The 14,239-nt window shown below is 49.2% G+C and overlaps 5 protein-coding genes across 8 annotated transcripts; 2 read left to right on the top strand and 3 right to left on the bottom strand.

The window, feature by feature from the left end:
* Nucleotides 1-543: 543 nt before the first annotated feature.
* Nucleotides 544-2,608, top strand: FOIG_04381 (uncharacterized protein). Of its 2 annotated transcripts, XM_031202587.1 has the most exons (2): nucleotides 581-2,137; nucleotides 2,185-2,396. In XM_031202587.1, the coding sequence occupies exons 1-2, from the start codon at nucleotides 737-739 to the stop codon at nucleotides 2,215-2,217; spliced, it is 1,434 nt and encodes a 477-aa protein (XP_031068034.1). In that variant the 5' UTR covers nucleotides 581-736; the 3' UTR covers nucleotides 2,218-2,396. The 2 variants fall into 2 exon arrangements, with proteins under 2 accessions (XP_031068033.1, XP_031068034.1); XM_031202586.1 differs by having other exon boundaries at nucleotides 544-2,608.
* Nucleotides 2,609-2,817: 209 nt separating this feature from the next.
* FOIG_04382 (ATP synthase subunit beta, mitochondrial) lies at nucleotides 2,818-5,596 on the bottom strand. Of its 2 annotated transcripts, XM_031202588.1 has the most exons (7): nucleotides 5,527-5,596; nucleotides 5,357-5,471; nucleotides 5,120-5,255; nucleotides 5,011-5,032; nucleotides 4,850-4,935; nucleotides 4,754-4,796; nucleotides 2,818-4,695 (listed from the first exon to the last, which is right to left on the bottom strand). In XM_031202588.1, exons 2-7 carry the CDS (start codon nucleotides 5,365-5,367, stop codon nucleotides 3,449-3,451), a joined length of 1,545 nt encoding a protein of 514 aa, XP_031068035.1. In that variant the 5' UTR covers nucleotides 5,368-5,471; nucleotides 5,527-5,596; the 3' UTR covers nucleotides 2,818-3,448. The 2 variants fall into 2 exon arrangements, with proteins under 2 accessions (XP_031068035.1, XP_031068036.1); XM_031202589.1 differs by lacking the exon at nucleotides 5,527-5,596 and having other exon boundaries at nucleotides 3,148-4,695; nucleotides 5,357-5,503.
* A 909-nt stretch (nucleotides 5,597-6,505) lies between these two features.
* Nucleotides 6,506-9,749, bottom strand: FOIG_04383 (1,4-alpha-glucan-branching enzyme; the record flags this gene model as incomplete). The annotated part of the gene is made up of 8 exons (XM_031202590.1): nucleotides 6,506-7,275; nucleotides 7,331-7,961; nucleotides 8,014-8,349; nucleotides 8,400-9,091; nucleotides 9,147-9,259; nucleotides 9,311-9,410; nucleotides 9,467-9,591; nucleotides 9,662-9,749. 8 exons carry the CDS (start codon nucleotides 9,747-9,749, stop codon nucleotides 7,237-7,239), a joined length of 2,124 nt encoding a protein of 707 aa, XP_031068037.1. The 3' UTR covers nucleotides 6,506-7,236.
* An 808-nt stretch (nucleotides 9,750-10,557) lies between these two features.
* FOIG_04384 (ATP-dependent Clp protease ATP-binding subunit ClpX) lies at nucleotides 10,558-14,183 on the top strand. 2 transcript variants are annotated; one of them, XM_031202592.1, is made up of 3 exons: nucleotides 10,558-11,370; nucleotides 11,425-11,605; nucleotides 11,656-14,183. In XM_031202592.1, exons 1-3 carry the CDS (start codon nucleotides 10,881-10,883, stop codon nucleotides 12,743-12,745), a joined length of 1,761 nt encoding a protein of 586 aa, XP_031068039.1. In that variant the 5' UTR covers nucleotides 10,558-10,880; the 3' UTR covers nucleotides 12,746-14,183. The 2 variants fall into 2 exon arrangements, with proteins under 2 accessions (XP_031068039.1, XP_031068038.1); XM_031202591.1 differs by having other exon boundaries at nucleotides 10,558-11,605.
* Nucleotides 10,609-14,130, bottom strand: FOIG_04385 (cytochrome c oxidase polypeptide 5, mitochondrial). Its single transcript, XM_031202593.1, has 3 exons — nucleotides 13,739-14,130; nucleotides 13,210-13,403; nucleotides 10,609-13,153 (listed from the first exon to the last, which is right to left on the bottom strand). Exons 1-3 carry the CDS (start codon nucleotides 13,965-13,967, stop codon nucleotides 13,067-13,069), a joined length of 510 nt encoding a protein of 169 aa, XP_031068040.1. The 5' UTR covers nucleotides 13,968-14,130; the 3' UTR covers nucleotides 10,609-13,066.
* Nucleotides 14,184-14,239: the final 56 nt, after the last annotated feature.

The raw sequence follows: 14,239 nt of genomic DNA on the forward strand, positions 1-14,239 counted from the left end.
CATAATGATACAGCAATTCCACTGTGTGATTTTTTGCACCTCGGAGCAAAGTCGAACTACGCAAAGCCATGATATCCGTTGCTACAGTATGCACTCTTTTCCTATGAACTGATGTCTAGGCTACTGGCTGAAGAGGAGTAAGACGGGCCCTGAAGATTGCCGACTTTGGTATTGGGCGTCGTCAACTCGACCTTTATTTTGAATTGTTTCGTTCTCAAGGAGATTATGCCTCATGTCGAATTGCGCAATATGGGGATATTGTATGATGCATTTTTGAATGGCATGTACCTGAGTAAACTTGATGTTCGGTTTATTTGAGTCAAGCATCGTGTTCCACTGTAAATAAACCACTTACAAGCAAGACTCTATAGCCCTGGAATACCTTAGACGACATTGGATTCCAGGGCCCGTCTACCCGAATCATACTGTACAGATCTTATCGTCATCATAGACTAGAGTCGTCATCCAGTCACAGCTGCAATGGAACTAACTTGGAGTGCTGCTAAGCCTTGTTTGGTCCTGAGACCTGAGACGCACGTACGCGGGGTTTCCACTGTTGGTGGGCGAGACCTTGTCATCAAGCAGCTCATCTCATTCAACCTAACGTTAGCATGAAACTCAACTCAACTTACTCTTACTAAAACAAGACACCTCTTGTCACCTCATACATAAATCCGTTCTATCCGTCTGTGATAACCAACTGTTGACATACAACCATGTTATAGTCTCAACAGCCATGGACAACTCTCAGACCTCATCAGAGCAACCCCAGTCGGAAAGCCCAGAAGGATCGCCGCCTAATTACGATAACAATAAGCCCTACCATTCTAAACGACCTCACAAGAAGTCGCGAACTGGATGTCGCAATTGTAAAGCTCGCAAGGTTAAATGCGACGAGGCTCGCCCTGTCTGTCGATCATGCAGATTGCGCAAGGCTGATTGCGTGTATCCGACTTCCGCAGCCTCAACTGCTCCCTCTTCAAATAACAGCATCACGAATTCTCCTCAACGACCGCCAGAACCTCTATCCGCTCCTCAGAATGCTCCTTCGCCAGACGTCGTCTCTATCTCTTCTAGCGATGAGCCTATGGAAGAGGCTGGGCCGTTGACCGTCTCGCCAGTATTCCGCCATGGCCAAATGGACGTGACAGATATGAAGCTTCTCTGGTTCTACACCAGCTCAACGTGTACCTCTTTCTCAGTGGACCAGGGACCCTCGAACCCGATCAACGATGTTCTAAGAAACAGAATGGTTCAGGTTGCCTTTGAGAACCCATTTCTCATGGATTCGTTATTTGGTCTCGCAAGTCTTCACATGCAGAGTCTTGAGTTAAGCCATGACCCTGCACGTGCTCTCACCTATCGCGCTCGTTCCTTTGAGGGATATCGCCTGGCCGTGGAAAAAGCACAGCCGGAGACGTTCCCGGCGTTATTAGCCAATTCTCTATTGCTCACTGCTCTATCATCTCAAAACTTCCGCGATGAGGATGGTAAAAAGCTTTACTTGATCGATTGGATGATTGTCTGGAGGGGAATTGGCCTCGTTATTGATCTCATGGGCGTTGAGAAACTCATTGACTCGGGCCTTTACTGTTTGTTTAACAGACCTTCTGTCGACGTTGAGCAGGCCACAAACCACATTCCTGCTTGCCTTGTCTCTATGCTCAACTCCATTGAGCCTAGCGATCCAGACTATCTCAACGTGGAAACCTACTACGAGACACTTCAATTCCTCGGATCTTTGTATCAGAACTTGCACGATGGCTTCGGGCCCACCATGATGCTGCGGATCATCACCTGGTTCACTTTTGTGCCCCGGAACTTCGTCCAGCTCGCACGCGAATTGCGCCCCCGGGCTCTCATCATTCTCGCCTACTATGCCGCCTTTCTCAAGTTCCCTTCAGATGTCTGGTGGATAAAGAATGTCGGAAACCGTTCACTGCGGGATCTTTGCGAGCACATCGGCCCAGAGTGGCAGCAATATCTTCTCGTCCCGCACATGGCACGCCTCGTCGAAGGCGAGCTCGAGCTTGGAAGAGTCTTGTTCGAAGATCCAAACTGGTCACCGCAAAAACCCAACAGCCTACGGTTAGATCCCACAGCATCTATCACCCTTGTGGACGAGAAGGGAAGACGAGTTGAGTGGATTCCTGCGGAGAAGAAGCTCGTGCTCATGGATTCAAGAGGCCAAGTTATAACAAAGGGAGAGGCTATTGAGAAATGGAGGACTGACATGAACTCCACCTTTACATTCGATCCATGACCGAACATGTTCCATGGTGGATAATTTGACAGAATCAATAATACAGGGAGTCAGGGAACGAGAGGATGTTTGGGAACGGTTTATTGGATACCCGTGAGACTTGAAAGTCTCCCTTTTCAGCAAAAATAGAGTCAAATTCATGTATAACTGCTAATCTTCCACTTCTGCTATTAACTCTATGAGGTACTAATATATCGTACTGGGAGAGTCATCAAGTTCATCTATATCTAAAGTCCATGGATAAAAGAAGCTGAAGAGAAATTCCTTAGGCGGATATTAAGTAGTCAAAATGAAATAGACTAAGTATGGCATTGACTATAATTCAACATCGATATCGAATATTAGAGACCCTGATGTTGATAGCATGTTATCTTAGACGAGGCAAATGCCTCTGCCTAGGTAGCTTGACTAAATGGCCTTCTTCCTTTACCTTGCTGTGCCTCTTGGCACTATGGCTCTTCTTATCTTTAGTGCCTAAAGAGAGAATTTTCTTCTTAAAAAAAAAAAAAAGAGGTTCTCTTCAATCTTTATATAGAGGATGTTTCATGATTACCCTCGAGGGGGCCTATAGCTGGCTTGCCTTCGGTGACCTCTCGGGAACTTGACCAAAAGGCAACCTAATCCATTGCCTGTATCTCTGAAAGGTCTTAATTGCAGCTAGGCTACTTGCTCTAATTACTAATCTAAGGTACTACTGACCTTGCTGAAGCTCAGTCTAATTGGCACTTTGACCTCTATTTCTTGCCCTGATCTGTGAATAGCTTCACTTTAAAGGAACGACCCTATGCGGCTCTAATAAGCCTATGGCCGGTCCAATTGACTATCTGACTGATGGCCAAAGAGCAGATTTCTTAATCAACTCTAAATGCCTTAATTTAAAGATAAAGCCAGAAGGTACACTTCTTCTTGCGTTCTTAGGTCGCTCTTCTGTATGCGGCTTTGCCTAATCACTACAGAGTCACTCGTCATAGCCACGGTCAGTCAGAATGGATCACTTTTAGTAAAAAAGAAAGCTTGATATGGCTACAAAAGGAATTTTGTTGATTTCTTAGTACACAGCTCACAAAAGAGACTTGGTGGAGCTTATGAGAAACCTCCCGGGACCTTTGTTCCTCTTCTCTATACACAGGTCCTTTATTTCTCTCCTCCCGTCTCCCGCGGCATTAACTTCAATACTTAAACCCCTTACTGACCCTCAAGCTCAGCAAGAATCTTCTCACCCTTGGCCTTGGCAGAGGCGAAGTCACCAACCATGTAGAAGGCACCCTCAGGAAGGTTGTCACCCTCACCGTTAAGGATGGCCTTGAAGGAGTTGATGGTCTCCTTAAGGTCGACGAGCTTACCCTCGATACCAGTGAAAACCTGGGCGACAGTGAAAGGCTGGCTCAGGAAACGCTGGATCTTACGGGCACGCTCGACAGTAAGCTTGTCGGCCTCAGACAACTCATCCATACCCAGAATGGCAATGATATCCTGAAGAGACTTGTACTCCTGGAGGATCTGCTGGACACGGGTGGCGACGTCGTAGTGCTCCTGACCGACAACTCGGGGATCCAACATACGGGACTTGGAGTCGAGAGGGTCGACAGCGGGGTAGATACCCAACTCAGAGATACCACGAGACAAGACAGTGGTGGCGTCCAAATGAGCGAAGGTGGTGGCAGGGGCAGGATCAGTCAAATCGTCAGCAGGGACGTAGACGGCCTGGACGGAGGTAATGGAACCCTTGGTGGTGGTGGTAATACGCTCCTGCATACCACCCATGTCGACGGCGAGGGTGGGCTGGTAACCGACGGCAGAGGGGATACGACCGAGAAGGGCAGACACCTCGGAACCGGCCTGAGTGAATCGGAAAATGTTGTCAATGAAGAGCAGCACGTCCTGACCCTCCTCATCTCTGAAGTATTCAGCTACAGTAAGACCAGTAAGGGCGACACGGGCACGAGCTCCAGGGGGCTCGTTCATCTGACCGAAGACCAGGGCGACCTTGGACTCGCCATCAAGCTGAATGACGGAAGTCTCCTGCATTTCGTGGTACAGATCGTTACCCTCACGGGTTCGCTCACCGACACCAGTGAAGACGGAGTAACCACCGTGGGCCTTGGCGATGTTGTTGATAAGCTCCTGAATGAACACAGTCTTGCCGACACCAGCACCACCGAAGAGACCAATCTTTCCACCACGGGCGTAGGGAGCAAGAAGATCGACGACCTTGATACCAGTAACAAGAACCTCAGCAGAGGTGGACTGCTCGACGAACTCGGGGGCTTCGGTGTGGATAGGAAGGCGCTTGTCAGTCTTGATGGGACCACGCTCGTCAATGGGGTCACCAGTGACGTTCATGATACGGCCAAGAGTGGCGGGACCGACAGGAATGGTGATGGGAGCACCAGTGTCCTGGGCGGAAGCACCTCGAACGAGACCCTCAGTACCTGTAAAAATGTGTTAGGGGTTTGAAGTATGAGAAATTTCCAAGTGGTCATAACGTACCGTCCATAGCAATGCAACGGACGACGTTCTCTCCCAAATGTTGCTTGAGGATGTTAGAATTGACCAGTCATATGAGATAATTGGATGTGAACATACGGAAACCTCGAGAACGAGCTTCTGGCCATTGTTCTCAGTCTCAAGAGAGTTGAGAATGGCGGGGAGCTTCTGAGTATCGAACTTGACTGCAATAACGTCAGTATTGTTTTCGCCGTGTCGTGCCAGGCTCGTCGAAAGCCTGTGATAGATGATTGACTAACCGTCGACGACGGCACCGATGACCTGCGAACAGTCGGGTTAGCACGGAGTTCTTGTGCGGTCGGTATTGCCCGGGCGACCGGAATGGACTGAGGAGCGGCTCGTTCTCACCTGGTGAATCTTGCCGGTGCCGACGCTGGCAGTGCTCGCCCATCGGCTGGAGATGGGGAGTCGGAGAGATGAAGGTCGGAGGGCACGTCGAGGGAGGACGGCCGGGCGAGCCGCGCGGGCGAAGGAGGAAATGCCGCTGCCGAGGGAAAAACGCAAGGGTCAGCTCAATTGGGCTTCAATTGGGAGGGAAACGTCATCGAAAAATCTTCGACATTCGTTCTTGCGATCATTACTCACCTCTTGAACATCTTGCCAGATGACAAAGAGCGATCAGAGATGGGAGTGGAGAGAGGTTGGTTGAAGCTGAGGGAGAACTTTTACGGGAGGTGAGCAGTTTTGCTCGGGAGGACGACTTGGTCAGTTAGAGCTTTCGTAGAGTGTCACGTGGAACGCTAGCCCGAAATTACCTCTGGCCCCGCCGGGGAAGCTGCGATGCCGGCAATTTCCCGGGATGAACATGACGGGATTATTCGCAGACCTGGCTCTCCCACCTTGAACCATAGCGGTTGTCTCGCCAGAACCAAGGCCTTCAGGGAGCAGCAAAACTTCCGACGTAAGGCAAGGTGCCATAAATACTTATTCTAAGGTCGACTAAATCTTTCCTAAATTCATATTAATTTACCTAAGTATTTTTGTCATTTAGGATTGAGGTCTTAAGTCTTCTTGCCTCCCCTTGAAGGTCACTCAGAGCCAGGCATTTTTGGGGCCATAGAAACCAGTGTAAACAGCAGCAGTGGAGAGAGAGAGAGATGCCTTATAATCGTCACTGAGTCCTTATTCCTTAGGCCTGCAGGCATTAAATGGCTTTGGTTCCATCTTCAACTTAATCATGGGACTGATCCATTCTTCCTTACATGGAAAGGTGAATGACTGAGCTTCGATGCATATCCGAAACCGAATCTTCACTCAGTTATCTCATTCTTGGCTCTATATGTAGAATTGACTCAATTGTTGAAGTCAAAGGCATCAATGATCTCGCAGCAATTAAACCCCTGGATGTCATTCTGAGGGGGAAGATGCAAAACGGAGCGGGGAAAGTAGCATTGACCTGGCTTGGTTTACCTGCGTGCTGCTGAGTTCTATGAGATGGTGGTGGAAGCTCAAGATGGATTGGCTGATGATCCGAAAACCACGGAAGTACTGCATACAAACAAATACCGGGCTCAGTGTAGATGACGAGCGCGGCCTGATCAAGTCGATGCGTTGAACGCTATATTAATTCACATCTAGATCACCACGAACATCATGATTTCAATCATCACCAGCCTCATCCACGTTCTTCTCAAGAGATGCTGTCAAGTCAAGGCTTTTCTGGGGCAACAAGACCAGTCAGGGATCCCCATCTTGCATCCCGTCCTCTTCCCTCAGGTGTCTAACCCTATTGGTCTGTCTATTAGCTACGCCGAGATGGTCCTGGTTCCAACCAATAACAACGGGCAATTGCTTGTTGCAAGTTTTAGATGGTCCATTTAAATTTTGGCTGAGATTTGCCAATTGTTCCATTCCAACTTTTTTTTCTTTCCCCTTGACCGTTCAGGCCGTTCCCCCCATTAGCCGACCCCGGTTCAAATCTCAACAACCTGACGACATCCAGATTAGCTTCGGTAACCGGGCTTCAAATAACACTTATACCCATTCAAGACAGTAATGTCTCGGTTATCAATTGCAGATGCCATTTTCTTCGATCACCAAGAAATATGTAATACTAGACCAATACATCTTACGATCGAATTTACTTCAATGTTTTAAATAATGAGCTTTGTTTCGATCCATTCCCGAATAACCGAGCCGAAAAATCCGAGCATCGTCAGAACCCCACCACGAGTAGCAACGCTATAGAACCATAATACTATTGATCATGTCAGCCTCGCTCCTTGCGACTGGTAAAAGGAGGTATTAGGACATTGAAGTTGTTGTTCTTGACTGTCGACTTTTATTATTTCAGATGTTATAGTATATCTGCAAAACAAAACAACCCTGAGACACGTCAACCAGGGTCTCATCCCAATAACGGCGCACTTTGTAACAGTCCCCGCCAAATGAAGGAATCACTCTAGTCAGATGCTTCTTCTTGCAGCTTCACCACGGCCCCCGTTTCCATCTCTCATCTTCCATACTCAGGACTGCTGGGAAATTGTGGACTCAAGAGCCAGAACCTGCAAGAACATGTTAGGAAACGCAAACAGTCATTTGAAAACCGGGCTCACTTACCAAAGCAGTTCGGCAGGGAATATAGATATGAGTCCAGTTCTTCCTGTTGTTCCATTCCATGGGGGTAGTGAAGAATCGGGTGTTCTCATCGACACGGTTGTGACCACCAACATCCTTGCTATCTGTGTTGAGAACGACACGGTAAGTTCCTGCGACATCAATTCCGATACGGTAGTCGCTGAAGCTGTTGGTTGGGTGGAAGTTAAAGATAAAGACCAGACCACCGCGCTCAAACACAATAACCTTGTCACCTTCATGTTTCAATGAGATATATGCCTGTGGCGCATGGAGCCAACCATACTTGGCCTCAGTCTGGTTCATCAAGCGGTCAAAGTGATCAAGGAACTTGTATCGGAGCAAGGGATCATCCGTAAGGTTGAGCTGTCGTCGAGCATACCAGAATGAGTTGTTGTTGCCCTCACGCGGGAAGTCGAGCCACTCGGGGTGACCAAACTCGTTACCCTCAAAGTTCAGATATCCCTCTCCTCCAAGGCCATGTGTCACAAGTCGAATCATCTTGTGGAGTGCCATACCACGATCAATGACAGGAGTCAGGGGCGACAGAGTAGACATGTTGGTATACATTTCAGCGTCACACAGATGCATCATGAGTGTTTTGTCACCGACAAGACTGTGCATGTTAGTAGCTGAAAGTGAAACAAGTCAAAGGAGCATTAACTTACGCCTGGTCGTGGCTCTCAGCATAGGCGATAGTCTTTTCGCCGTGTCGACGGTTGGTAAGTGTATGGCAGATGTTGCCAATATCCCATTCATCATCCTTGAGTTCCTTCAGAATCTTGATCCACATATCAGGAATGGCCATGGCAAGGCGGTAGTCGAATCCAACGCCACCAAGAGAAAGTGGCAGGCAGAGTGCTGGCATACCAGAGACATCCTCAGCAATGGTAATGACCTCGGGGTAGAGTTCATGCAACATTTCGTTTGCAAGCATCATATAGACAACAGCCTCCTCGTCAACATCTGCACCGAAGTACTCATGATAGCCACCGGAGAAGCCCCTGTTCGAATTAGCATGATAGGCCGATAAGATCGTGATAGTGTCACTTACGTGCCCATGCCATGATGAACATATAGCATGCTGGTCACTCCATCAAATCGGAAACCGTCGAATTGGTACTCGTCCATCCAAAAACGCAAGTTGCTCAGCAAGAACCGCATCACCTCATGGTGGCCGTAGTTGAATAGTCGGCTGTCCCACTGATCGTGTCGGCCCTTGCCGCCACCATGGAAGTAATGGTGATCGGTACCATCAAACTCGTTGATGCCATCGAGCACGTTCTTGGAAGCGTGGCTGTGGACAACATCGAGAAGCATGGTAATTCCGAGGCCGTGAGCGGTGTCAATGAGCTCCTTGAGGTCCTCGGGAGTACCATATCGACTGCTAGCTGCGAAGAAGTTGTTGATTTGATAGCCAAAGCTGGCATAGTACGCATGTTCCATCACAGCCATCAGTTGAATCACATTGTAACCTAGGTTCTTAATTCGTGGAAGCATGTTCTTGGTAAACTCCTTGTAAGTCGCAACCCGCTGGTCAGGGCTGGAGATACCGACATGCGCCTCATACACACGAACGCTTGCGGGCTTCTTGGGTCGAGAGTTCTTGAACTTGTATGTCTCGGAGGCTGGAGGGTTCCAGAAGTGGGCATCGTATGCGGGAGATACAGACAAATCTTGTGTCACGTACTTGATCCAAGCCGGAAGTCGATCAACATGCTCACCATTGGGCAAGTTGAGCGAGATCTAGGTAGACATATTAGATGTGATGTCTTATAATTGCGTCTGGATTTTGACATACCTTGACTTTGGAAAGGTGAGGAATGGCAGGCTGTCCATCTTTGGCAGGAATTGTAATTTCGAAGACGCCAAAATCGTTCTTGGTCATGGGATGAGCATTGCGGTCCCAATTGTCTAAGGTAAAATTGTAAGCGCATGTATGTATGATTGAGTTTGGAGACGTACTAAAATCGCCGATCAGGAACGCGGCAGTGGCATTGGGCGCCCATTCACGGTAGACAATGTTGTTATTAGCATCGACGTTGAAGCCAAATTTCTCAGCGCCCTATAGACAACAAGTATCAGTAACGCGACTCGGTGAATTGGAAGCTAGAAGCTTACCCTGCTGAACTTCTCAAGACCACCTTCGGTGTCATTGATGGTCTTGATCCAATCTTGAGTTTTAGAAAAGCGCCTTCTGAGGGCTTCGCTGAAGGGCTCCAGCCAAGGATCGAGCTTCACAACGCCTAGAATACATCATGAGCGTGGCGTTCTTGACTATCAGATCATCACATGTCGGGCCATGCATAGGCTTACCTGTACCATCGTTAGGAATGTCACCCACAGCGCCGCCAGAGTGATTGGGGTCCAAGGAATTGGACGAGTTTTCAACAATTGCGGCCATTTTTCAAAGTTGAATTGAAAATACGACGCGGTTGTAGAAGGGAGGTAGGTAGGTAATGTAGGTCTTCAGGTGGGCGGGGTAGTCAGGATATTGGTGTTGCAAGCTTCAGACAATTGTTGAGCTTGAAGTGAGACACAATTGAGGGAGATGAAGAATCGACACAGAAGCACAAAGGATCTTAAAGCAACTTCCCAGATGAAAAGAGGCTTGAAAAATAAGATGAAGAATCAGAAAATTGTGGCAACAGAAGTAGAACTACAATATCAGAGACCTTGCAACCTCCTATCTAGCTCATTCGCCTAAGGTTGCCAACCTTTCAGTTTCAGTTCGGGTTGCCCACTCAGAGCTTTATCGATAAGTTGGGATGACGTCGCGAATGGTGAATTTCTCTCAACGGCTACGGTACGTATCTGCACGCTGTCCCTTAAATGGAAGGCATTTTCAGTCTATGTGTCTGCAACGCTCAACATGTGGTTGAGAGAGGGTGACACTGGACCCAACCGAGAGCCTCGTAATATCGCCACTTCCTGTAGAAGACAACTTCTGATGTTGCGCGAGAATCATTGTGCAGTTCGGACGGGTCCCATCAAATTCAAATGGAGCAAATAGTTTGCGCTTTGGGGTGCTTGGGGAGGCCGGGGGCTAGCATCAGATCCCCCATGTCGGCCCGGCTTGTTTAGCGGGGACGCCGCTGCAGTCTAGGCCTGTCAGTGGCTGCTACTCGCTATCAGCTCCTGTGCGCAATTGCCTTGACGGTTGGCCTGGGCTCTAAGGTGCCTAAGCTTCCACCTGACCCCGATAGCGGACGCTGCTGGCGGCGGAAGGGTCCCGGAGCTGGTAGGTCAGACAAAGCGCAGGTCGGTATCACACAATCCTCAATTCCGTAACTACAGTCATAGAAGCATCGTCCTCCCTACGCCAGCCCTATAACCAGTCTCGCTGTAACCATTTCCATGCTATCGAATCGATAGGCTCTATCGTCGGCCTTGCTCTCGCACGACCACATTAAGCTGTAACCGTTCCCCGCTTCCCGTCATCGTCTGCCAAGATATACTACAACTCAGTCAACTATCGCCTGACGCTCCGCTTTGTATCATCCTTCAATATTATGCAAACTGAATATATATCATAATGTCGCCCTTCGTAAGGGCACTCCCTACCGCTCGTTGCTGTCTTTGCCATCTCTCGCGCTGTGCCACACGACTGGTACCTACTACGACACGTTGCCTATCCTCTTACAATTCCCGATTACGACAACAACACCGCTATATCTCAGGCTCCCCTATAGCTTCACGACGCAACAACGACTTCAATTCAGGCTTCAGTAGCAGCTATGACCCATCAGTCGATGCGGGGCGTGGCCCCATGTTCAACAAGACCAACTTTGGCGTACCACAGTTCTACCCACGCGATCTCAAGAAAAGAGTAGACGACTACGTCGTTGGCCAGGACCGGGCCAAGAAGACAATATGCGCAACCATCTTCAATCACTACCAGAATCTACGGCGAAGACACCAACATGAGCACGAGGACCGGAACAGGCGGGATAAGGTAATGCGCCAGAGGTTTGCGAGAGACAGAGAACTGCATCAGAAACGTCGTGAGATGCACCCTGTCGAAGGTCAGCGTGTACATGGTTCTATCCCTGAGCGTTACGCTGCTGATACTCTTAAAGATGAGTTCCCGGGCCATAATGAGTCGGTCCGTGCGCTTCACGATAACCACGAATTCGATGATGACCCAATGGACCATCTCTATGTTGCAGAGGATATAACAGTTCCCGATCACGTCAAGATAGACAAGAGTAACCTCCTTCTGGTCGGTCCCACGGGTGTTGGCAAGACTTACATCCTAGAGTCTGTCTTCTTCTATCAACTGCTGAAACGATTAAACTGACAGAACTTAGAACACTAAGCAAAAAGATAAACGTACCCTTCTCTATCTGTGACTGCAACTCCTTCACTCAGGCTGGATACATAGGACAGGACGTTGAGACCTGCATCGAGCGGCTCCTTATCGAAGCCAATTATGACATCAAGGCAACAGAGCACGGTATTGTTGTTCTAGATGAATTCGACAAGATTGCAAGGCGCGAAACGACTACTGGTCGGGATGTTGGGGGCGAGGGTGTTCAACAGGCGCTGCTGAAGCTCGTTGAGGGAACAAAAGTTACCATCAATGTCAAGGACAACCGCTCATCCCGATCTACGCCACCTATCACGACGAACTATAGCGCATCTGGGCCATCTTCCTCAACTCCTCAGGCAGCTCCTCCAGGTGGCAAGGTTGACCAGTATACTATTGACACTACTAACATTCTCTTTGTGTTCTGCGGCGCCTTTGTCGGGCTAGACAAGGCTGTCCTGAAGAGAGTTGCAAGACCGACGATGGGATTCGGCGGAGAACTTAGGGGACGCTCCTCTATGTCTGGCAACAAGCAAACTCTGCCGGCAGAAACATATACGCATTTGCCTCACCACAACCCTCAATCAGCTTCATCGTTCACGCCGTTAGATCTTACCACTCCTGCTGATCTGCAAAGCTTCGGTTTCATTCCCGAGTTGATAGGGCGTCTGCACAATATCTGTGCTCTTAGTCCGCTTTCTAAAGAAGATCTCTTACGTATTCTGACTGAACCCAAAAACAGCCTTGTTGCTCAGTATACCGCTCTTTTCGAGACGTACCCTTCGCGATTATTCTTCACAGAGAAATCATTATATGCTATCGCGGAGCGAGCTGCTGCTTCAGAAACAGGCGCCCGAGGTCTCAAGATGGAGATGGAGCGTGTCCTAGCAGAGCCCATGTTTGATGCTCCGATGCCTTATGTACTCATCACCGAAGGATGCGTAAAGGGAACGGAGAAGGCAGGATACTGGGGCAAGGACGGCCGGTTTGAGGTGGACAGAAGGATGCAGGCAGAAGAGATGAATCCAGCCAAAGGGGAACCCGAGAACACATTTGAAAAGTACCGAGAAGCAGGACAGAGCGGTGGCTAAGTTCAACATCATTGGAAACGAGGCGTATTGGAGCAATTACTATTTTGATTAACTGGATTTAATGTCGACAGAATGGTTAGGCAAAGCTTCGGGTACGCTCCCACAGAGATAGGCAAGCGAACAAATTCAATCAAACAAATGACTCGACTCGGGTTTCGTTGTTGTAGTACAGTATTTACACCAAGAGGACTTGATATCTCTGGAGCGACCTCGAAACCTCTGGTCATATCCATACGTACCAGAGGCCCTTTTACACATCAATACGTCTCCGTAGAGTCACTCCAGCTTCTAGCACAAAGGAAACGATGTTGTGTATTGAATTTAGTTGCCCTTGGGGGGAGACTGGACCATACCCTTGCCAGCATAACCAGGAGAGGTGATACCGGTGAAAGGATCGGATTTTTGGTTCTGAAAGTCCTTGTTAGCCAGGTGACCGGATGCGATGTAGACAAGATGGAACATACCTTGAGGAACTCGTTGGTCTCCTCCTGGTACTCCTGGGTCATGGTGTAAGGAGCGGGCTTGGCGACAACACGGACAGCACCGAAGAGAGCGACACTGGCGGCGAGACCAATGAAGACACCCCAGGCGACGCGGGCACCGGTTCCAGGGGGGTCGACAGCGCGGGGACCGTGAGGACCGAAGGCAATCCAGTAAGCTGTTGAGAGAGTTTGAGTTAGTTTTATGGTTGTGACGCAGTTATACATGGTGATGCAGGGAATGGGCCGTTGATGTAACGGGCAAAGCTATATCGAAGCCCCATCTACCAATCAGGAAGACGAATTGGGTGCTTGGGTTCTACATGATGCAATTGAGGCTCGTGGAGGGTCCAATGCAAGACTGAAGCTGTGCAATTGAGGTGTTGAGTGAATCATCAATGACCGGCAAGGCTGAAGCATGTGTTGTGATGTGTTGTGGTGGTTGTGACCCAATATCTCGGCTACGCGGGCGGGATGGAGGTATTTTCGCAGTTGAGGAGAGTTTGTGACGCACCAGCTTTCTTCTCCTGGAGGGTCAGTTCGGTCCAGTTGGACTGCATGCGATCACGCAGAGCCATCCAGAGCTCGGCCTGCTCTTGGAGAGGCATGCCCTCCCATCGCTTCTCGATGTTGGCGAGGGTCGGGTTAGAGATGGCGTGAGTCGAGGCAGCCCGTGAGGCCAGGGCGGGAGTGCTGCGCACCAGGCTCTTGCGCAGCAGGTTGGAGGCTGATGTGCGCAGCATCGTGAACGGTATATGTGAGGTAATCGGCGATGACGAGACGAGCGAGAGAGAAGCTCAATTGGTGCGCTCGAGAGCGTGGAGTGCGAGTGCGAGTGCGAGTTCGAGAGAGGTTTCGTGGAGAAGAAGGCGAGTTATTCGGGGAATGTCAGAATTAGCAAGACGGGAGCAATCATACGATGGGTCCCTCTTGCCTCGGGCTCGGATTGGTGCATTTTTCTTATCACGTGATCTATTCTTTTCCTTGTTGCCGGTTTTGCACGAACTGATGAAAT

The sequence above is a fragment of the Fusarium odoratissimum genome (assembly GCF_000260195.1).
Source record: "Fusarium odoratissimum NRRL 54006 unplaced genomic scaffold supercont1.5, whole genome shotgun sequence".
NCBI classification, from domain to species: domain Eukaryota; kingdom Fungi; phylum Ascomycota; class Sordariomycetes; order Hypocreales; family Nectriaceae; genus Fusarium; species Fusarium odoratissimum.

Bases quoted from the DNA above. Each gene is read 5' to 3' on its own strand.
- FOIG_04382 (XM_031202588.1), bottom strand. The intron at 4,936-5,010 runs GTTAGTCAATCA...ACGTTATTGCAG, and splicing joins CATCGGTGCCGTCGTCGACG to TCAAGTTCGATACTCAGAAG. The intron at 4,797-4,849 runs GTATGTTCACAT...AACATCCTCAAG, and splicing joins AGCTCGTTCTCGAGGTTTCC to CAACATTTGGGAGAGAACGT.
- FOIG_04385 (XM_031202593.1), bottom strand. From the start codon at position 13,967: ATGCTGCGCACATCAGCCTCCAACCTGCTGCGCAAGAGCCTGGTGCGC. The intron at 13,404-13,738 runs GTGCGTCACAAA...CTCTCTCAACAG, and splicing joins CCTCCAGGAGAAGAAAGCTG to CTTACTGGATTGCCTTCGGT. The intron at 13,154-13,209 runs GTATGTTCCATC...AAGGACTTTCAG, and splicing joins AGACCAACGAGTTCCTCAAG to AACCAAAAATCCGATCCTTT.
- FOIG_04381 (XM_031202586.1), top strand. From the start codon at position 737: ATGGACAACTCTCAGACCTCATCAGAGCAACCCCAGTCGGAAAGCCCA.
- FOIG_04384 (XM_031202591.1), top strand. From the start codon at position 10,881: ATGTCGCCCTTCGTAAGGGCACTCCCTACCGCTCGTTGCTGTCTTTGC. The intron at 11,606-11,655 runs GTCTGTCTTCTT...GACAGAACTTAG, and splicing joins GGCAAGACTTACATCCTAGA to AACACTAAGCAAAAAGATAA.